This window comes from Ursus americanus, chromosome 4 (genome assembly GCF_024610735.1).
Source record: "Ursus americanus isolate L20-20 chromosome 4, mUrsAme1.1.p, whole genome shotgun sequence".
Classification (NCBI taxonomy): domain Eukaryota; kingdom Metazoa; phylum Chordata; class Mammalia; order Carnivora; family Ursidae; genus Ursus; species Ursus americanus.
In genome coordinates this window covers 11,412,877-11,436,075 of record NC_142130.1, presented here as the reverse complement: position 1 = coordinate 11,436,075, position 23,199 = coordinate 11,412,877, and the positions used below count along the sequence as shown (strand labels likewise).

The following is a 23,199-nucleotide window of genomic DNA, read 5'->3' as shown; positions in this document are numbered from 1 at the left end:
AAATATTATAATGTGGTACATCACAATCTTCAATGAATTCAACTAATGGAGTATAGGTGGATATCTTAAAACCATCCACATGAACTTGTTCAAAATTAGTTAGCTTTTTACATCCCGTTTATCTCAAAATCTTAACATATAAGTCATATTCATCATCATATAGACATAATATTCACTGATATACTAATTTGGTCTTTTAAGATGAAAATGGGATAGAATTGTATGTCACTTAGCAACTCTGCTCTGTTCAAGGCTCTCGATGTAGGCAGAGCAAGCAGGGGAGAATACAAATCTGGGAGATGGGCCAGGGGCAGTTGGTTGAGGAGGAAGAGAGAAGAGCAAATTGGAACATTTTATTTACTTTCCACATCAGCATTCAAACCTGAATCCCTCCAGAAACTCTTCTGAGAGAGATTGCACATGCAGCACTATCATTCATCGTCCAGTCATTTGGGCTGACTAATACGTGGTTAGGGCATGCAGTTCTGTCTCTCTGAAAGTACTGCTGTCTTTTCAAAGATTCTGCAGCCGTACTACTCATTTGCAAAGCAGTTTTTCCAGCAATCAGGCTTTTCCTGTGTGTCTTGTTCTTTAAGGAGTCTCTGCAGATTTATTGCAATTTGATTGTGAATCTTCTCTGCTTCTGGTTATGGGCTTCCTCATTAGCATATCCCCAAATTCCTTTACAGTGTGTACTCTAAGCACTGTGAAGCAGTTCTGTCCATGGCATAATGCCGATCGTGTGGAGAAACCTAAGTGCTCTTGTTGTTGACCACACTGGGGAGGACAGGGACAGACTCTGAGGACAAGGAGAGAGGCAAGGCTCAAGGGGCAGAAGAGGCCAGATGCCTGGGATAAATCTTGGAGGTTCCTGGGATAAATGAGTCTGTGCCCGTCAGTTTCCAGACAGCAGCAGTAGTGGAGGAGCCCCCTCCAAAGCCCTGGCAGAGCTCCTGATTGTGGTCAGAGGCTGAGCCCTGGGGCATTTGGACCTGGAAGGAGCATTTCATCCTCAAATGTACTCAGCAAAGCCAAGTCTAGCCTGGAAAGTGGTGAAGGCCAAAAGCCTTTGTTCTAGCCATTTTCCCCAGCTGTAGTGTGATCCTCCAAGTCTAGATGACAAATTTCAGTTACCATTTAAACCAAACAACAGCTTTCTCTTCCGACTTATAGGAAAAAATGTGTGGTTGATTTGGTAAACATTTTCAACAACTGTGTTTGCCAATCACTTATTTTCCACCTGTGCTTGGTCTTCCCTACAAAACTGAGGATCCCTCCTTTATGGACTTTGTTGGTGGAAAGTATTCTAAAACTTTCATGATTTCTGCAGCAGAAGCATTTCTGTGCAGGAGTCAAATCCTAACATGGCGCTCATCTAGGGCGTATATACCCAGGAGCTTTGCCAGATTTAACCAGGAGTTTATCAAGGGGCAGACAAAATTAACTGCCATTGTGCTCACATACCTACTAAAACACTGCGTTACTCAAAATGATCAAGCTATGTCAGTCTCTTTGAAGTTTGCTTTTGAATAACTACCCCAATTAAAACAAGCTATAGAAAATTTTATTTCAGATAAATAATTAAGTGAATTAATACTGTGGTGATGGCAAATATTACCAGTGATTACTATTGATCTTTTAATATGTGCCATGCATTTCATCATCAGGTTATCACATTTAATCACTGCAGCCATCCTGTGAGGGAGATGTCATTATTTTTCCTTTGGAAAATGAGAAAAAGAGCTTTGTAGAATTAACAAGGAAACAATCCTAAGTTCGTAGTAACAGGACTTAGTTTTAAATCAGATTTGTTTGGGCGGGTCAAAGGCTTTGTTCCTAATCATTAGCTAGAACACCTATGTTAAGCCAAATGCAGCTACTAAAAGTCAATGGCACAAACAATATTGTCTGACCCAAGTTCAGATCCTGTAAGACAGCCAGTAAGACGACCCTTGAGCCTGCTTTTCAGCGGTGAGTGGAATAGGAGCATCAGAGGCTATCGTAGCCATCCTCCATCCTTCTCTAGATCAAGGCTGACTGACCCAGCTGAGGATGTATCCAGACAGCTTTGAGGCAGTTGCCTGACCAAATCCAAAACTTGGCACCCACTGTACCTTGGATCATCTGCTCTCGCTCTCTTCCCTCGTTATCCCTCCTTCTATAAACATTGTGTTTAGATTGGCTCTGATAGCTCACCATTTTCCCTCTTCCTACAACATTAGAACTTCAAGGAAACAGCTTGGAAGTCTGGTCATTATTATAGCATACTTATTATTGATCTGAGGGCCACCTTTTGGTGAGTTATCTGAACTATTCTGAAATGTAGGCTGCCAGTGATAATTTCAGAAGCACATATTGCCATAACCCTCCAAGCTTTATCCTCAGAGCCCAGAAGCCTTGAGCCTGGGACTGGACAACACATTTTTCACTCCTTCATTTCCTGGGATCCCTCCCTGCCTGTTTCACTAGTGAGCTAATATAGGAAGGTAACTAAAAGAGAAATTGGAAATGCTTATAGTTTTTTTAATGTCTATAAAAACTTTTCAGAATGTGTCTTTCAGAAGTTCAGTGAAATATCTGGGGCAAGGGAGGGGAGCATATATCTCAATTCTATTTTGAACCGAAGAGTAAGTTTGCAGTTCATTCTAAAGTTACTCTCCTTAAATTACCAAAGGTGTCTTCTTTGCTTGGCAGCCCAGCGTTTTATTGCATGTATTTTATACATTAAGTTTTGCAATCCTTTATAATTCTGGAGAATAACACAATAACAGCTTATACCACTTGGTAGTTAAATGAACCATAGGACATCTTCCATTCTGTATTGAAAGTGGGATTAATACAGAGTTCAGAGCAATTGACTTGTAGCTCATTCAATCATTTACAGTGTACTCATTATACCTTTCATCTTTTGGAGAAGGGCAGAAATGAAAGTGCCTCACATGCAGCCCTAAAGGAAGGTATGGTCCATTTCTCATTCTGATTATGACTTTCTTAAAATGGTGCATGTGGAGGAGGGGACAAGACTATAATCTAAAACACATACAAATGCCATAAGCATAAACACACCCATATCTCTTAGTATCATCAAAACTCTGTGTGTGTGTGAAACTTATGTGTACTCTGCTAAAAATGGTTTTCTGCTTGAGAAAAGATTCTGGAGAGGGGCATGGGATGGCTGGTGAAAGAATGAATATAGACCTATGTTAGAGAGCCTAACCTAAAAACAAGATAAAGTTAGGCCCCCCTCTTATTGAATTAAAAGGAATCGAAGAGACTTTTAATTTCCCAAGACCTCTTATGCAGAGAAAACCCCTTCAGCTTCACAATGATTCACTAAATCATATTAACATAGATATTTAGAAGCAACTGGAAAAACTGACTCAAGAAACCTCCCTGAAGTACAGGGGTCAAAAATCACTTTTTAAAAAACCATGATAGAAGACTTCCACTTCAGGAATATGGAGTAGATATGCTTTTCCCTGTTCCTCCCATTAAGTACAGCTAAAAATCCTGAACATTATATGTAAAACAAATACAAGACTCTGGAAGGTAGAATGAAAAGGATTGACAACAGAGAGACATGAAGACTTGAGGAATGACATGATGGATTTTTGTTTTCTCCTACATCCTACACTTGTTGCTGAAGAAGTTAGTAACCCAGAAACACTTACGTATGTAGACAAAACAAGCCCCAACAAAAGCCTGCTCTTTCAGTCAAAAGACAAGGAAACAGGAAGCCTAGCAAAATGGAAAATTCTTAGATAATAATCATTCTACTCAGCCAAACATCACAGAAAAAAATGTTGATCCAATACCCACCCATGTCAGCAAAGGCCAAGGAAGGAGTTAGACTTCTATCCTCACTACCCTATAAAAAGGTGTCCCAGCCTTCCCCCTCTTAACAGGGTGGTGTCAGAAGAGACCAGATATGAAACCTGGACTTTCATTTCCACTCGGTGGTAAGGCACCACTTCCTCCACTTCCCCCTGCTGGTGTGGTGTCAGAGGAGGCCTGTTTTTTTGCCATGCACCAACAATTATGAGCCTGCCTTCTCAACATGATGTCAGTCGAGGCCACATGACAAGCACTGATGAGGTATTGCTACCCCTCCCAGCTAGGGAGGTATCACTGAAAACCTAGTGAGGAGCTTGAACACTCATCCTCACCCAGAAGTAATGAGGAGCCCCTCCCTCAGGAGACAATGAAAGCTAAGTGGGGAACCTGAACTTCCGTACGCACCGAGGAGTAACAAGGCAGTGCCCCTCCCATCCTCTGCCATAGCAGCGTCAGAAAAATCCAGCTAATTGAGAAGGTTTAAACAAGATCCAGAGCCTCATAGCATAATGCCCAAAATGCCTAGATTTCAAATGAAAATCTCTCATCCTATCAGGAACCAAGAAGATCTCAAACTGAATGAGAAAAGAGAATAGATTCTAACACAGAGATGATAGAAATATTAGAATTATCTGACAAAGATCTTAAAGTACCCATCATAAGAAATATTTTAATGAGCAATTACAAACACCTTAAAACAAATGAAAAAAATGAGTCTCCATAAAGAAATAGAAAGGTTCAGCAGATAATAGAAGATATAAAAAGAACCAAATAGAAATTTTAAAACTGCAAATACTGAAATAAGAAATGAAAATTAAAAAAAAAAACCTCAGTGTATGTAAAATATGATACCAAATATCTGAAATTTGGAGGGGAGAGGAGTAGAGAATGTTTAAAATTAAGTGACAATCAGCTTAATGTAGATTGCTATATTCAGAAGATGTTATATATAAACTAAGTGGTAACCACAAATCAAAAAACAGTAATAGATATGCAAAAATTAAAAGTAAGGAATCCAAGCACATCACTAAAGAAAACCAGCAAACCATGAAAGAGAGAAAGAGAAGAAAGGATCAGAGAAAACCTACAAAAACAACAACAAAACAAGTAACAAAATGGCAATAAATATGTATCTATCAATAATTAGTTTGAATGTAATGTAAATGGACTAATCACTCCAATCAAAAGACATAGGGTGACACAGTGGATAAAAAGAGACTCATCTTGGGGCGCCTGGGTGGCGCAGTCATTAAGCATCTGCCTTCGGCTCAGGGTGTGATCCCGGCGTTCTGGGATCAAGCCCCACACCGGGCTCCTCCGCTAGGAGCCTGCTTCTTCCTCTCCCACTCCCCCTGCTTGTGTTCCCTCTCTCGCTGGCTGTCTCTGTCAAATAAATAAGTAAAATCTTTAAAAAAAAAAAAAAAGAGACCCATCTATATGCTGCCTACATGAAACTCATTTCAGACCTAAAATCACCTGCAGATCAAAAGTGAGGGGCTAGAGAAACATTTATCATGCAAATGGGTGTCAAAAGAAAGCCAGAGTGGCAATACTTATGTTGGACAAAATAGGCTTTAAAGCAAAGACTGTAAAAGAGACAAAGAAAGATATTGTATACTAATGAAGGGGACAATCCAACAAGAAGATACAACAATTGTAAATATGTATGCATCCAACATGGGAGAACCCAAATACATAAAACAATAATAACAAACATAAACTACTTGATAGTAATACAATAATAGTAGGGGACTTTAACACCCCACTTACATCAATGGACAAATCATTCAAACAGAAAATCAACAAGAAAACAGTGGCTTTGAATGACACACTGGACCAGATGGATTTAACAGATATATTCAGAACATTTCATCTTAAAATAGCAGAATACACACATTCTTTTCAAGTGCACATGGAACATTCTCCCGAATAGATCACATATTAGGCCACAAAACAAGCCTCAACAAATTCGAAATGATTGAAGTCATACTCTGCATCTTTTCTGACCATAATGCTATGAAACTAAAAGTCAACCACAAGAAAAAATCTGGAAGGACAGCAAATACTGGGAGGTTAAATAATATGCTACTAATAAATGCTATTGAACAATGAATGGATCAACGAAGAAATCAAAGAAAAAATCAACATGGAAACAAATGAAAATAAAAACACAATGATCCTTCACTTGGGATACAGCAAAAGAGGTTCTAAGAGGGAAGTATATAGTGATACTGACCTACTTCAACAAGCAAGAATAATCTCAAACAACCTAACTTTGCACCTAAATGAGCTAGAAAAAGAATAACAAACAAAACCCAAAATCATCAGAAGGAAGGAAATAATAAAGATTAGAACAGAAATAAATGATATAGAAACTAAAAAGAAATAAATGGAACAGATCAATGAAACCAGGAGCTGGTTCTTTGAAAAGATCAACAAAATCAATAAACCTCTAGCCAGACTTATCAAGAAAAAAAGAGAAAGGGCTCAAAAAAATAAAATCATAAATGAAAGAAGAGAAATGACAACCAACACCACAGAAATACAAATAATTGTTATAGAACATTACAAAAAACTATATGCCAACAAATTCGACAACCTAGAGAAAATGGATAAATTCCTACAAACATATAACCTACCAAAACTGAAGCAGGTAGAAATAGAAAATTTGAACAGACCAATTACCAGCAAGGAGATTGAATCAGTAGTCCGAAAACTCCCAAAAACAAAAATCCAGGACTGGACGGCTTCAAGGGGAATTCTACCAAATATTTAAGGAAGAGTTAATACCTATTCTTCTCAAACTATTCCAAAAAATAGAAGGAAAACTTCCAAATTCATTCTACGAAGCCAGTATCACCCTGATACCTAAATCAGATAAAGACACCACAAAAAAAGGACTACAAGCCAATATCTCTGATGAACATAGATGCAAAAATCCTCAACAAAATACTAGCAAACTGAATCCAACAATATATTAAAAAAAAATCATTCACCACAATCAAGTGAGATTTATTCCTGAAATACAAGTGTGGTTCAATATTCACAAATCAATTAACTTGATACCTCACATCAATAAGAAAAAGGATAAAAACCATATTATATTTCAATAGATGCAGAAAAGCATTTGACAAAGTACATCACCCATTAACGATAAAAACTCTCAACAAAGTAGATTTAGGGTCACCTGGGTGGCTCACACAGTTGAGCATCTGACTCTTGGTTTTGGTTCAGGTCATGATTTCAGTATCATGAGATCAAGCCCCACATTGGGCTCCATGCTGAGTGTGAAGCCTGCTTAAGATTCTCTCTCTCTCCCTCTGCCCCTCCCCCCACACTTTCTCTCTCTCTCTCTCTCTCAAAAAAAAAAAAAAAAAAAAAGGTTTAGGGAGAACATACCTCAACATAATAAAGGCCATATATGAAAAACTCAAAGCTACCACCATACTTAATGGGGGAAAAGTGAGAGCTTTTCCCCTAAGGTCAGGAACAAGACAAGAGGTCCAATCTCACCACTTTTGTTCAACACAGTACTGGAAGTTCAAGTCACAGCAATAAAAATAAAACAGAAAGAAATAAAAGGCATCCAAATTGATAAGGAAGAAGTAACTGTCATATTTTAAGATGTCATGATCCTACATATAGAAAACCTTAAAGGCTCTACCAAAAAATTACTAGAACTGACAAATGAATTCAGTAAAGTTACAGAATACCAAATAAATGTGTAGAAATCTGTTACATTTCTATACACTAATAATGAAGCAGCAGAAAGAGAAATTAAGAAAACGGCCCCATTTACAATTGCACCAAAAATAATAAGATACCTAGGAATAAACCTAACCAAAGAGGTCAAAACCTGTACTCTGAAAAATATAAAACATTGATGAAAGAAACTAAGATGACACAAAGAAATGGAAAGACATTCCATGCTCGTGGATTGGATGAACAAATATTGTTAAAATGTCTATACTACCCAAAGCAACCTATACATTTAATGCAATCCCTATCAAAATACCAACAACATTTTTCACAGAGCTAGAACAAACAATCCTAAAATTTATATGGAACCCCAAAAGACCCCAAATAGCCAAAGCAATTTTGAGAAGGAAAAGCAAGGGTGGAGGCATCACAGTTCTGAACTTCAAGTTATCTTACAAAGTAGCAATAATCAAAACAATATGGTTCTGGCACAAAAACAGACATCTAGATCAACAGAACGGAATAGGAAACCCAAAATAAACACATACTTATATGGTCAATTAATCTTTGACAAAGCAGGAAAGATATCCAATGAGAAAAGTCTCTTCAAGTGTTGTTGAGAAAACTGGACAGATACATGAAAAGGATGAAAATGGACCACTTTCTTACAATATACACAAAAATAAACTTAAAATGTATTAAAGACTGGGGCACCTGAGTGGCTCAGTCGTTAAGCATCTGCCTTCAGCTCAGGGAATGATCCCAGAGTCCTGGGATCGAGCCCCATATCGGGCTCCTCCGCTGGGAGCCTGCTTCTTCCTCTCCCACTCCCCCTGCTTATGTTCCCTCTCTTGCTGGCTGTCTCTCTCTCTGTCAAATAAATAAATAAAATCTTTTAAAAAATGTATTAAAGACCTAAATGTGAGACCTGAAACCATAAAAATCCTAGAAGAGAACATAGGCAGTAATCCCTTTGACATTGGCCATAGCAACATATTTCTAAAATATATCTTCTGAGGGAAGGAAAATAAAAGCAAAAATAAATTAGTGGGACTACATACATCAAATCTTCTGCACAGCAAAGGAAACAGTCAACAAAATCACTATATTGTACACCTGAAATTAATATAACACTGTATCATAACCATACTGGAATTAAAATAAAAACTTAAAAACTCAGTGGAGGATTTCAAAGACAGATGAAGGGGACAGAGTAAAGAATCTCTTTTGTTGAACTGCATGCAGCTCATCATCCAGCACCCTGTGCTCTACTTAGCAAATGTTGACAAAGTCGTAACAGTCTTCCAGTCTTTCTCTGCCTTTTGTGGTTTTAATTGGGTATTTTACATGATTCTTTTTCTCTCCTTTCTTAGCATATCAATTATAATTTTTTACTATTTTTACTAGTTATCCTAGAGTTTACAATATACATTTACAACTAATCCAAGTCCAGTTTCAAATGGATACCACTACACCACTACACAGGTAGTGTGAGTACCTTATAATAACAAAATAATCATTTTTTCCATATCTGTATCATAGCTTTCATTCATTTTATTTATATATATAAGCAAACATAAGTGTGTGTGTATATCGGTATACACAAACACATACACATAAGATATGTACATAGGCATGCATAATCAAATACATTGTTGCTTTATTGTTGCCCATTCGCCAACATAGACCACATTCTAGGCCATAAAATCCACCTTAAAATTTAAAATAATAGAAATTATACAATGTCTGCTCTCAGGCCATGATGGAATTAGATTAGAATCAATAACAAGAAAATCTCAAAATACAGAGAGATTAAACAATATACATCTACATAATACATGGGTCAAATAAGAAATCTCAAGGGATATTTTAAAATATTTTAAATCAAATACAAATAAAAACACAACTTACCAAATTTTTGTGACATAGTGAAAGTAGTGCTTAGAGGGAGATTTGTAGCATTTGAATGTACACATTAGAAAAGGAGATCTAAAATCAATCATCTTATTTTCACCTTAAGAAACTAGGGGAAAAAAAAGAGCAAATCAAGTCCAAAGCAAGCAGAAGAAAATAAATACTAAGAAATAGAAGAGAAATCAATGAAAGTGAAAACAGGAAATCAATAGAGAAAATCAACCAAACCAAAACTGTTTCTTTGAAAAGATCAATAAAATCAATAAGCCTCTAGCCAAGCTAACTAAGGGAAAAAACAAAACAAAACAAAACAAAATCAGAAAACACAAATTACTAATAATCAGTTATTAAAGAGGGGACATCACTATAGATCCCATGGAAATTGAAAGGACAAAAAAGGAATACTGTGAACAAATGCTATGCCCACAAATTTGATAACCTAGATGAAATGGTCAAATTCCTTGAAAGACACAATCTGCCAAAACTCACTCAAGAAGAAATAGACAATCTGAATAGGCATATCTATTAAGGGAAGTAAATCCATATTAATAACCTTCTAAATATATGTAGAGCAAATATTTACATGCAGGAATATATGTAGAGCAAATTATAAATGGAGGAATGTATAGACATGTTAAAGTAAGGTCTCTACACTCCAACTGAACATAAAATGAAGAAAAAAGTAAAATTTTCAGTCTACTGGTCTGTGCATTTTATGTTTGAAGTGTATTTATATATACAAATCTTTATATATTTAATTTTATATTATATATTGAAATAAATATGTATATTAATACCTAGAGTAACTACTAAAAATGCTATACAAAGTGATATGCAAAAAACACTAGCTAAATTAAAATGGAATTCTTAAAAATGTCTCAGTACTCCTAGGAAGGTTAAAAAATAAATTAAAAAACCAAAGAGAGCAAAAAGAAAACAAAAAATAAAATGACAAAGCCCTTACATAGCAATAATTATATTAAATGTAAATGGTCTAAATATACCAACTGAAGGACAGAGATTGACAAAATGAATTTAGTTTCAGGATTCAATGATATGCTGTCTCCAAACTCATCAAATATAAAGACACAGGCAGGCTGAAAGTTGAAGGATGGAAAAGATATCACACAGACATTAGTATAAGGAAAGTGCTAGTGACTTTTGTGGTTTAAATTGGGTATTTTACATGACTTCAGAGCAAAGAAAACTACTGGAAACAGAGAAAGATATTACATAATGATAAAAGGGTCAACCACCAAGAAGACATAGCAATGTATATGCACCAAACAGGTCTGAAAAAGATATGAAACAAAAATTGATAGGACTGAAAGGAAAAGTTAACAAGTCTGCAATTATGGTTGGAGATTTTAACTCCTCTCTCTCAAGAATCAATAGAGCAACTAATCAGAAAAGTCAGCAAGTATATATAGAACTCCATAACACCATCAAGCAAGAGTACCTAACCCACGTTTATAGAACATCTATCCAACAACAGCAGAATACACATTCTTTTCAAGTGCCCATGGACTATATACCAAAATAGACTATATCCCAGGCCATAAACAAACCTCAACTTTTTTTAAAATACTGAAATCACAAACGATGTTTTCTTCAACCTCAATGGAACCAACATCAGAGAGATAACAAAAAATCTCTAAATACTAGGATAATCCATGGTTCAAAAAGAAGTCTCAAAGAAAATTAAAAACTACATTGAACTGAATGAAAATGAAAATACAACATATCAAAATTTGGGGGACACAGCCAAAGCAACACTGAAAGATAAGTGCATAACACTAAATGCATATAGTATAATAGAAAAAAAATCTCAAACCGATTATTGAAGCCCCACCTCAAGAACATAAAAAAGAAAAGCAAAATAAACCCAAAGCAAGCTCAAAAAAGGAAATAATTAAAAGAAAACTAAAACTTAGTGAAAATGAAAACAGAAAAAACATAGAGAAAATCAGTTAAACAAAGCACTGGTTCTTTAAAATCTGCAAAGTTTGAATAGGGCTAATGAAGAAAGAGAGAAGACATAAATCACCAATATCAGGAATGGAATGGGATATCACTATAGACCCTACAGACATCAAAAGTATAATAAGGGAATACTATGATCAACTCTACACATATAGATTTGTCACTTAGATGAAATGTACTAATTCCTCAAAAAACACAAACCAGCACAGCTCATCCAATATGAAATAATTTGAATCATCTTATAACTATTAAGAAAATTTAATTCATAATTTAAAACTTCCAAAAAAGAAATCTCCAAGCCCAGCTGGTCTGATGTAAATTCTACATAATCTCTTTCAAAGAATACAAGAGGTAGGAACACTCCCCAATTCACATTATAAAGTTAGTATTATCCAGATAACAAACAAGACAAAAACAGTACCAAAAAATGCAACTCAATATCCTTTAAGAATATAGATACAAAAATCTTTAAAATCTTAGCAAATAGAATTTAGCAGTATGTAAAAAGAATTATAAGCCATAAGCAAGTGGAGTTCATTCCAGAGATGCAAGTCTGAATATTTGAAATTTAATGTAATCTTTCAAATTAACAGAATACAAAAGAAAAAATCACATGGTCATATCAATTGATGCAGAAAAAGCAGTCAACAAAATTTAATACCTATTCATGATAAAAACTCTCAGAAAATTAGGCTTAGAGGAGAACCTCCTCGGCTTGTTAAACAACATCTACAAAAATCTTACAGCTAACATTATACTTAATACTCAAAGACTGAAGGCATTCCCCCTAAGATCAGAAACAAGGCAAGGGTGTCAGCTCTCACCACTCTTATTCAACATTGTACTGGAAATTCTAGCCACTGCTGAAAGGCAAGAAAAGGAAATAAAAGGCTCAGAAAAGAAGAAATAGAACTTCTCCTATTTGCAGGCGGCATGATTGTCTACATAGAAAATCCCAAGGAATCTACAAAATGATGAAGATAATAGTAATAATAGTAAATAGCAGTAGTAGTAGTGCATTCAGCAAGGTTGCAAGACACAAAAGTGCAAAACACAATTATGTTACTATATACTAGCAGTGATCAAAAACACTGAAATTTAAAATACAGTACCATTTATAATTGCTTTTAAAGAATGCTTTGCTATGAATCTAACAAAACATGTATAGAATTTGCATGCCCAAAACTACAAACAATAAGGAAAGAAATCAAAGATATAAATAAATGGTGGGACATACTATGTTCATAAATTGGAAGACTCAGCATAGTATGGACGTCAGTCTCTCAAAATTGATATACAGGCTTAATGCAATTCCTGTTAAAATTCCAGGAAGATTTTTCATACATGAAGACAAGACCATTCTAAAATGTATATGGAAAGACAAAACAGAATAGCTAAAACACTTAGAAAAAGAATGAAAGGGGAGGAATCAGTCTACTTAATTTCAAGACTTTATTAGACTTTTTAAACTATAATAAAGAGTTTATTTATTTGAGACAGAGCATGAGAGAGAGAGTGCACAAGCAGGGGGCAGGGGTAGACGATGGAGGGAGAAGCAGGCTTCCTGCCCCGCCAAGCAGGGAGCCTGATGTGGGACTCAATCCCAGGACCCTGGGATCATGATCTGAGCAGAAGGTAGATGCTTAACCAACTGAGCTACTCAGGAGCCCCCAGGTTGGGTTTGTTTGGTTTTTTGTTTGTTTTGTTTTGTTTTGATTTGATTTGTTTGAGAGAAAAAGAGCATGTGAGTTGGGGGAAGGGGCAGAGGAAGAGGGAGAGAGAGAATCTTAAGCGGGATGAGGTAACTGGAGAAAAATGGGTGTAGCTAAAAAAGGGCAACACGTGAGATCTTTGTGGTAATGGAGCTCTTCTGTTTCTTAACTGTATCAGTGTCAATATCCCAATATGCTATTCTACAGTTTTGTTACCATTGGGACAAACTGAAAGTACCTAGGTTCTCCTTGTATTGCTTCTCACTGATGCACGTGAATCCACAATTATCTCAAAATGAAAGTTTTAAAAATATATATTTAAACCCTCAGATAAATTATGCCATTAAATGTTGAAAGATAGTTAAAAAGAAAAACCATGATACATGGTCTCCTGGACAAAGTCATAGCAAGGTTTTGTAATTGTTCTTTAACTGTATACTAAACATAACAAAAAGTGTTATCATTAGGGGAGTTTTCAATCAACAGCTTGTAATACAGTTTAGCAGGAAGGATTTTTGCACATTTTGTAATTTCTAACCTACTTCTATGACTAGAATACTGAATAAAATACCAAGTTCACTAAATGAAAAAGGAAAAATGTGGGGCTTGTCTGCTTGAATGCAGGCCAAAAGCTAAAGGAAATGGATAGATTATGAATAACAGAAACAACTCCGTTTCAGAAACTAACTTTATTTTAGAAATTAATTTCAAGCCTGTTTGAAAACAATTGTCATTCTAATAAGAATTAAAATTCAAACCATTTTTGATGATAAATATTTAAAAGCATTTGGTCTGGAAACTAAATGGAACAGAGCAAAGAAACTAATGTTACCAAATCCACTGTGGTGAGTGAAATATCTGTTTTGCAGAGAGGATTTTGGTCCATACTGCTAATCTCTAGAAACACATTCTTATTCTGTAACCACCATCATAGTCATATAAACATGATATTTATTCCTGAAGAATGTGATTCTTATTTCATCTACAATTTTTTCTTCTATAAATCATCTTTAAAAGCTTTACTAAAAAATCCTTCGAGTACCCAATTCTTAAGGCATGAACATATGCAAACAAACCCCTATAAACATACCTAATCCCCTCTCCGTGTTCCAGACTACATAAAATCCAATAGGAAGTCCCAATTCGAGTCTCTCAGTGTAATTTACCCATGCTTTCACATTTGAGGTCAACTTCCTTTCACTGCCATTATTGGAAAGAAGCCACCTTGGTTCCCATGGTACACACTAAACTGGGCAGGCTTAGTAGGGAGCATGAACCAGCAGGAGAAGTGAATTTTAGAAAGCATCAATCATGTTTGAGGGGAAAATTAGAACTTAATTGAGCTTCCATTAACTTTATGACTTAGTTACTGTAGTAGTTTGCTCGGGCTACTGTAACGAAGTACCACAAGCTGAGTGGCTTAAACAACAGGAGTTGATTGTCTTGCAGTTCTGGAAGCTGGAAGTTCTAAGATCAAAGTGGACTTGGTTCCTTCTGAGAGCCATCAGAAAGAATCAGTTCCACACCTCTCTAGCTCCCAGTGGTTTGCTGTCAATGTTTATCATACCTTTTATCATACCCCAATCTGCGTTTGTCTTTACATGGAACTCTCCCTGTGTGCCTATACAAATTTCCTCTTTTTATGAGAACACCAATCATTTTGGATTAAGGCCCACCCTAATGACTTCATTTTAACTTGACTACTTCCGTAAATGAGGTCACATTCTGAAGTACTGAGAGTTAAGACTTCAGTACATGGATTTTGAGAGAACACAATTCAACTCAATCTAGTAGTGTTTGATTTTAATTAACTTTGGAAGGAAAAGGCCCACCCAAATCGTAACAGTGACTCTCCTTTCCCTCTACCACATCTGAATGACTCCCCTTTGAAAGTTCAATCAAGCCACTGCTGTGTAGTCCCTTATTGTTATCATCTCTCACTAAATTTGCTCATATTGGGCTTCTAGTTATTTCTTTCCTTAGTTTGCCCCCATTTCTAACTATTGCCCTAAAATTCAGTTTCTTTCTCAGCAATGCCTTTGGTCTCATGGCCAGCCCTCACACACAATAAGTGGAAGGCAGTAATGTTGCTTTCACCCTGGCTCATATACCTTCAATTACCATGTGAAAATAGGTTGGATCTCTGTGCAGATGAAGGCACAGTCAACAACACAAAATGATGGAGAGTTAATAGCAATCCTCCTTCACATGAAAGCTCTTAAATGAACAGAATGTCACCTTGACCCAAGGGCATCCCTATACTTTCCACCGACATATAAGATACAAACCAATTTAAGGTAAAAGATTATTGGAGTAAATATTCAAGTACCTTTTAGCATGCCTATATTTAAAGTGATTATGAGTGGTTATATGTGGGAAAACATATTATTTTTATCTGTAAAAATGTTACATTTTATCCTGAAATTCAGTAGAAAATTGTAAGTTTTGATACACTGAAAAAAATATAAAATCATTAACTGAAAAGAAATATTTTAGTGCCAGTGCATAATCTTGTGCAGTTATAAGATGAAAAGGAAATGAGTATGCTGTGAACTGCCTTCTGCTATTAAGCTAATCCATAATAGGGGCCCTGTGCATGTAAGATACAATTCTGATACACCTAGAGAAAAAAATATAGGTCTTTTAGATATGATAATCTTATAAATGGGACACAGGGGAGGCTCAAGAATCCCAGTATCTATGGGTGTTTATATTAATTAGTTCAGTACACTCAGTATATAAAAAACTACAACAATAGAAATTGTTGGATCCCTCTCATTGCCATAATGCTTGTCCATGTGGTACAGGCAAAGTGCAATATGCCCTCCTTCCATGAAGCACATTTCTGTGGAATGAATCCAGGTCAAACTAAACATCACGGAATTAGTACTTTAAAGTTGGAATGAATTTTAAAAATTTATTGAATCCAATGCCAGCTCACACAAGACTCAAATATTTCATGTTCTCCGAGAGTCATCTAATGTTTGATTTCCACTCTCTGTGATGGGGGTTGCCATAGCTCATCCTAAAGTCCCTTTCATTTTTATACAATTGTGACAAAAATGGTTATGTTTAATATCTACTCTTTCACTCATTTGATGACTTATTCAGTTATTCATTGATTCAGCAAATATTTACTGAGAACCTACTATGAAGCCACTGGGCACTACACAATGTAACTGCTATTATCTTGGATGGCTTAGCCATTTATGAAGAACTTTTCACAAACACTAAACCATTTAATCCTCACAAAAACCCGGTCAAGTAGACTATGATTATCATTATTAATTTGTTATTTATATAAGAGATGAGAAAATTAACGGTCAGAAGTTAAGTCACATGACTAATGGAAGACTTGAGAATCAAACTTACTGTCTAATTGTAGGTAGCACTCTTTCCACTGTATTAGCTAACACAAAACAAATCTGCCACCCCTTCCACGTAAAAACCTTGATATACTTGCACACCACAGACTCCTGTTACGATTCCCTTCTTCATGTTGAAGACCTCCAGATCCATCGGCTTTTCTTCGTACAGTTTGGAGTAAGATCCTTGACACACCCAGAACCAAGCATGATAGACCAGATGTGATATGACCTGATCAGAGAAGGGATAAAAGTATTTGTCTCCTTGGAAATAGACACATTTTACCTGAAAAGGGTTTTTTTTCATATTTTTATAGAGATATAATAAACATATAACATTATATTAGTTTCAGGTGTATAACATAATTGTATTCATATATATTGTGAAATGATCACCACAATAAGTCTAGTTAACATCCATGGCCACACATAGGTACAAGATTTTTTCTTGTGATGAGAACTTCTAAGATCGAATCTCTCATTAACTTTCAAATATACAGTACCATATTATTAACTACAGTCACTATGCTGTACATTACATCCCCATGACTTATTTATTTCATTACTAGAAGTTTGTACCTTCGGACTATCTTCATCTATTTTGCCCACCTCTCCCCAGCCCCTGCACTTCTGACAACCACCAGTCTGTTCTCTGTGTCTATGAGCTTGGTTGTCTTTCTCTGACTTATTATACTTAACATAATGCCTTCAAGTTCCATTCACACTGTTGCAAATAAGATTTCTTTCTTTTTCTGGCTGAATAATATTCCTCTCTCTCTCTCTGTGTGTGTGTGTGTGTGTGTGTGTGTGTGTGTGTGTGTAAGACATTTTTTTTTTATTCATTCCTTCATCAGTGAACACTTAGGTTGCTTCCATGAGACAGACACATTGTTGTCTATAAGCAGATTGGTTTCTAGGGAGGCAACCAGAGAATACTGCAGATTTATATTGAACGTGCAACTAATATGTGCTATCGGAAACTCCTCTCTCCTCTCCTTTCTCTGCCCCTCCTAATTCTGACTTTTATAGAGTGGAATTTTGAGACCTGCTCTCAAGACGTTAATGTATGGCAACTACAATTAGCTCAGGTCCTGAGGCAGCACCCCTCACAGAGTAGAGACCAAAAACAGAGTGTTTGTTAATGTTGTTTATCTTTTTATTTTATTTCCCTTTTGTATTTTTTTACTTAGCTGTATTTTTTCTATTTACTGAGCATACACTTCCAGATTCAAGTATTAATGCTACAATTAAATAATAGTGATTCAGACCTATGCAAATACTTCATATAAATTAATTTTTTTTAAAGATTTTATTTATTTATTCGACAGAGATAGAGACAGCCAGCGAGAGAGGGAACACAAGCAGGGGGAGTGGGAGAGGAAGAAGCAGGCTCTCAGCAGAGGAGCCTGATGTGGGGCTCGATCCCATAACGCCGGGATCACGCCCTGAGCCGAAGGCAGACGCTTAACCACTGTGCCACCCAGGCGCCCCCACATATAAATTAATTTAATCTTACTAGGATCCTGTGAAGCAGTTGATAGAAAAAGAAACTTCTGTTTTAAGAAGTTAAATAAACTTGCACGAAGTCACACGCCAAGAAAATGCTGGAGCTGAAATTCCAAACCAGACATATCTGACTTCTATCCAGTAATGTATCTGTGTGATAATCACCTTTTTACTCTGAATAACTGAAAGCATCATTTTTGTTTTTCTTAGCACTTTTTTAACTCCTAGAATGCTTGTCACATGGTAGGCTGCAAGATGGTAGATTGTTGGGATTTTTTTAAATCTGGAATTTTGTTTCGTTCTGGCTTTTAGCCTAGTACTAGGCTATTTTTATAGGTCCGTTTTTAATTAATTTCTGATTATGTAAACTTTTTTCTATTTCTTATATTTGTCACGAATCAAACTCATTTCTTTTCCCTAAAACTGTTCATCTAATTGTATTTCTTATCTCATTAAAAATCATCATTATCTCAAGTTAGAAACTTCATAGTCATTCCTAATTTTGCTTGCCTTCTTGACCCAACACAGAATTTTTCATCAAGTCTATAGAGTTTTCTTCCTAAATATCCTTTAAGTTCTTGATTCAGGCCCTCATAGTATTCTCCATATCCTATTACACTGGTCCCCTAATTGATTCACCTGCCTCTAGTTTCCCTGGCTGCATTCCACTGCACATAATGGTACCAGATTTACATTCTAATCACATGGCTAAATATTTTCCCCCTTTTTACAAGCTGACCCCAATCAGTATTTCCTGCTGTATGTATCTCTACTCCCAGTCCCCCGATGCCCACATCTATGCTAGAAGAAACTTATCCCTATCAAATAGCCCGTGTTCTTTCACAACCTTGCTCTTATGGATGCCCTTCCCTCTGTCTGGAATGCACTTCTTGTCCTGGCAAAGAGCCAGCTCCTATCTCCAGCAATGCATGTCCATGTTCCTTCAAGTAGAATTCACTGTTCTGACATTTTTGCCAATAGAACTTTTCATACATAATTCTTGCAGAAACAATTATGCTTTATTGCAATCATTTTTTTGCTAAGCCTCTCCTATATGAATATGAGTTCCTCATAAACAAATATCTTGATATTTTTGCTAATCACCCTATTACAGTGCCAAGCACATAGTAAATGTTCAATAAATATTTGCATGAAAGAACAAATGTGCTCCCTTTGAAATCTGAGCTGATTCGAAATTTTCCTCTAATATAAGTTGGTCTGTTTAGTTATCTCCCCATTTCTCACTCATTGGTATTATTCGTTTTTGCACTGTTAAAATTTTAATTTTGAGATCTCCTATTACTTCTCAGGCTATCTTCCCTTTTAGAGTTGCAGAGTTCTGAACTTCGTTCTGAACTTCTTGAATCTACACTAAATCATGAGAAACTAGTTGATAATAGTGTCCTTACTCTTTGATGTGGATTATGACCGATGGCCATATGATAGGTGAGAATCTGCCCCCTCACTGAGACTTTCAGTCCCCTTGATCATCTGACATCCCAAAATTCTCTGCAAGCTCATTTGTTCTGGTGTCTATAGCTCTGTAAAGCCAAGTCAGCATTGGCACATAGATACGTTAAAAAAAAAAAAAAAGCCATCTGCCCATTTTGCAAATGGGAAAATTAGACCCAGAATGACCAAGGAGACTATCTGATATAGTTAAGCAAGTAGATTCTGTACCAAAGAAAGTCTAATAAGGCCTCTGCTCCAAAAACTGGCTCATTTCCCTTCCTTACATGCTTACATTTTTCTTTGTGTTTTATTTCCCTAAGGGCTTTATAGAAATTTCTATCGTTTGCAATCTGTTCTTCTTTGTTATATGAATCTATTTTCTCTTCAACTAGCATTTTTCTTTCCTTGACTTAAAAAAAGAAAATAAAGAACCAGCTTTACTAAAAACATGTTGCAGCTCTCCTACACTTCAGAAAGTATAGAAGCTAAAATTGACTTACTTTACTGCATAGCGTGTCATTCATCTAATGGTATAATCTAAGAGAATAACCTCGGATTTGAAAAATGTGAGGACTCATGTAAGATTGGACTAACTTAGACCTGATGTGAGTACAAGTCATGGAATTTTTTTGGCTTGGTGTGTCCTTGGAAATCATCCAGGAGAACACTTCCTTCATCAAAGGTCAGTTAAGCTGAAGCTCAGAGAGGCCAAGTGACTTCTCTGGGGTCACAGATCAGTGTTATAAGCCAGGCCACAAGCAGGACTCCTGACTCTTTCTTTATTCCAGTGCCCTTTCTACCTCAGTCCATTTCGAGTATGGAGATCACACCTTGTTAGTATCTTGTCTGGAGACTCTCAAAGCTAAACGATGATAGAATGATGGCACATGAAAGTGGTGGTTATTTAATTTATAAGAGGAAAGAAAGCTTTCTGATGTGCTGCATACCGGGCATCACTGTGAATATGGAAGAACAAATTGGTTGCTGAATGTGTTCAGCTCTATTATCAGACAGGAGGATTATTGAGGGTCTGCCATATCCTACAAGCTGGGAATAGTGGACAACATGGACCTCGCTCCTGTCTTAGAGATCTTAAAACTCAAATGGGAAGACAGATATTAAATAAGTCATTATAAACAATTAGGTAAAAAAAAAATTGCAAAGAGATGAATGGGCTGCTATGGGAATATATATGTTATTGAGAGACCCAACCTGATCTTGATTATCAAGGAAGATGTCCCCGAGGCACTGATGTTGAAATTTCCAGGGGAAATTTAAGTGTTCGAATGGGAGTATTCCATCACATGGCAGGTCATTAAGAAGACCAAGGGTGCAGAGAACACTGCACTGCTGTATTCAGATAACTGGAAGATGCACTACACGCTGAGGCAAATGGAGCGATAGGAGACAGAATTAGAGATGCAAGTGAAACCAGATCAGTCAAAGCTGTGCAGGCCGTGTTAAGGGCTTGGGAATCCATTTAGGTATTTTCAGCAAGGAAAGATGTGACCAGACTTATATTTTAAAAAGACCATTCCAGTACCAGTAGGAGAATGGGTTGAAAGGATAGCATGTAGACAGATCAGGTAGGAGGTAAACACACAGGCCAGGCGGACGTGTAGGTAGGGTATACTCCAGACCTCCAGCTTAATTTAGCAGTACTTTCTGTTCCAACCAGACATCCTGTGTTACTTCTCTGTCTTTTTTAATGAAAGGCAACCCAGTCAGTCAACACTGCTGTTAATAAATACAATTTAAATAGGAAAAAAGACAGCAGCCACCTAATGGATATTTTAAAACAATTATCATTGAAAGAAGCTTTTTTTGTTGCATTAGGATTGTAATTTTAAATTGTATTTGGACTAATTGCAAACATTCTAATTGTAAAGAGCTTTGATTTAAATGATACATTTTCAGTGCAAAAACATGAGTGAGTCATCAACTCAACTATTGAAGTAACGGTAAAGTGGCATCCATTATGTTTGTTTTGATTGTTCTCTGTGTTAATTTTTTACCTATGATTTTGGTCTAAGTTGGATCGTATAAATGTATGGAATACATAGAATAATTCACTGGCTTCATGACAATCCAAAAATATTCTGTCAAATTATTTTGATGACTGCCGCAATGATCAGACGTCATAAACAACAATGTGCTTCTGGAGAATTTTACCTGCAGGGATTTTAGGTTTTCAAAAAGAATTGTTTTCACATAAATAAATTAGCTTATTTTCTTGCGGAAACCAGTGGACAATTTACATCACCTGGTGTGATAAAAGACCTAAGCATAACATATAGATGAGTGCTACCATTTATTATTCTCTTTTTGACAATCTGAATTATCTTTTGGATATTACCCTGAATGATAAATCAAGTGATTTAAAAGTAGAACTCAAAATTGGAAAATTAGAGTTTAAGTGCTTTTATCTTAAGTAGATGATATGTTCGTGTACCTTGAATAATAAGTGCTCTAGCTCTGAGCTAACTTTATGACAATGGGCTCTTCAGTGAGTGACTTCAGGCTAATACAATATGCAGGTGCTGGGAGTCAGGGCTAAGTATGAATTATGATATCTACAGACTTTCATGAGAGCCCAACTCAGCACATATGTAAACTGTTTTATTCTACCGTTCTTTAGTAGAATAAAATCGTGACAAATCATACAACGTATTCAACCAAGTGTCACTGAATAATTACAAGTTTTCTTTGGAGAAAGACTAATAGTTTATTTTTGAGAATAATTGTTTTGCATATCATTAATTCATCTTATTCCCTGGGGTGTGGCATTTTTTAAGAAAATGTATTTCCCCAAAATTGTGTGATTTAAAGGAGAAATGGTTCTTGCTAAGACAATGTGTAATATTCATTTTTCTCCCAAGTTGGCCAGGGGCATACAAATGCTACAAACTCTGGCTTTGAGGGGGTGGATTTGTTTGTTTCCATTCTTCCTTTTGATAACGGAATCATTTTTCACCATTTATTTCTTTTTGAAATCCCTGGTTTTACTGACCTTTAAAGACAGTGGGTGATGATAGTACCCACTTCCATCCCCAGGACATAGGACTGAGTGGTAAAGCAAACTCCTGCATGTCTGCTTCATGTTCCTAAAATAAGGGAATCCAACATGGAGACTGAAGGAAGCTTTTATGTTCAATCATTTCCATCTCTGCCAGTTCTGTTCCAACAGGGACCTGTACGCGCCTTTTAGTTTTAAATACCTCACCATTTTCCTAACTACACAAAACCTGGAAAAACAACAACAAATATTGTTGCATCTGTTTATTTCTTCTAGGTTGGACGAATTGAAGACTTCCTATACCAATTAGAGGACAGTTTCTTAAAAACTAAAAAACTGAGAACTGCTCGAAGGCAAAAAACCAAACTGAAGCGGCTTCAAACCGTGCAGCAAAGCTAGTCACTGGGGGGCAGGCGCTACCATCAAGAGGTCCCAGAGGAAGGGGCAGTGGCCTCCCACCAGCTTGACTGTGCCAGTCCAGTAACAAAGGCTCACCCACAGGAGTGAGGGCGCGCCCCCCTTAGCTCATCTTTTCAAAGGGATTCTATACTTCATTCATCTTGACTGGCAGCAATAAATGTTCTCAATAAGTTTGACTTGACTCCTGTTCAAATTCGACTTACTTACTTAAACAGCTCATAAAATAACCATTGCTGCCTCTTTCACCTGATTTGTTCTTTCAAAATTTAACATTTACCAGGTCTACCCAAGTATGCTT

The 23,199-nt window shown here is 36.3% G+C and overlaps 1 protein-coding gene across 1 annotated transcript in view; it reads left to right on the top strand.

Annotated features, from left to right (window-relative positions):
* The window catches only part of SPATA16 (spermatogenesis associated 16), a 225,223-nt gene extending 202,343 nt beyond the window's left edge, over positions 1–22,880 (top strand). Inside the window, exon 10 of the mRNA XM_045788744.2 lies at positions 22,758–22,880. Coding sequence (XP_045644700.2) covers positions 22,758–22,880 — 123 coding nt within the window. The remainder of the gene's footprint in view (positions 1–22,757) is intronic.
* Positions 22,881–23,199: the final 319 nt, after the last annotated feature.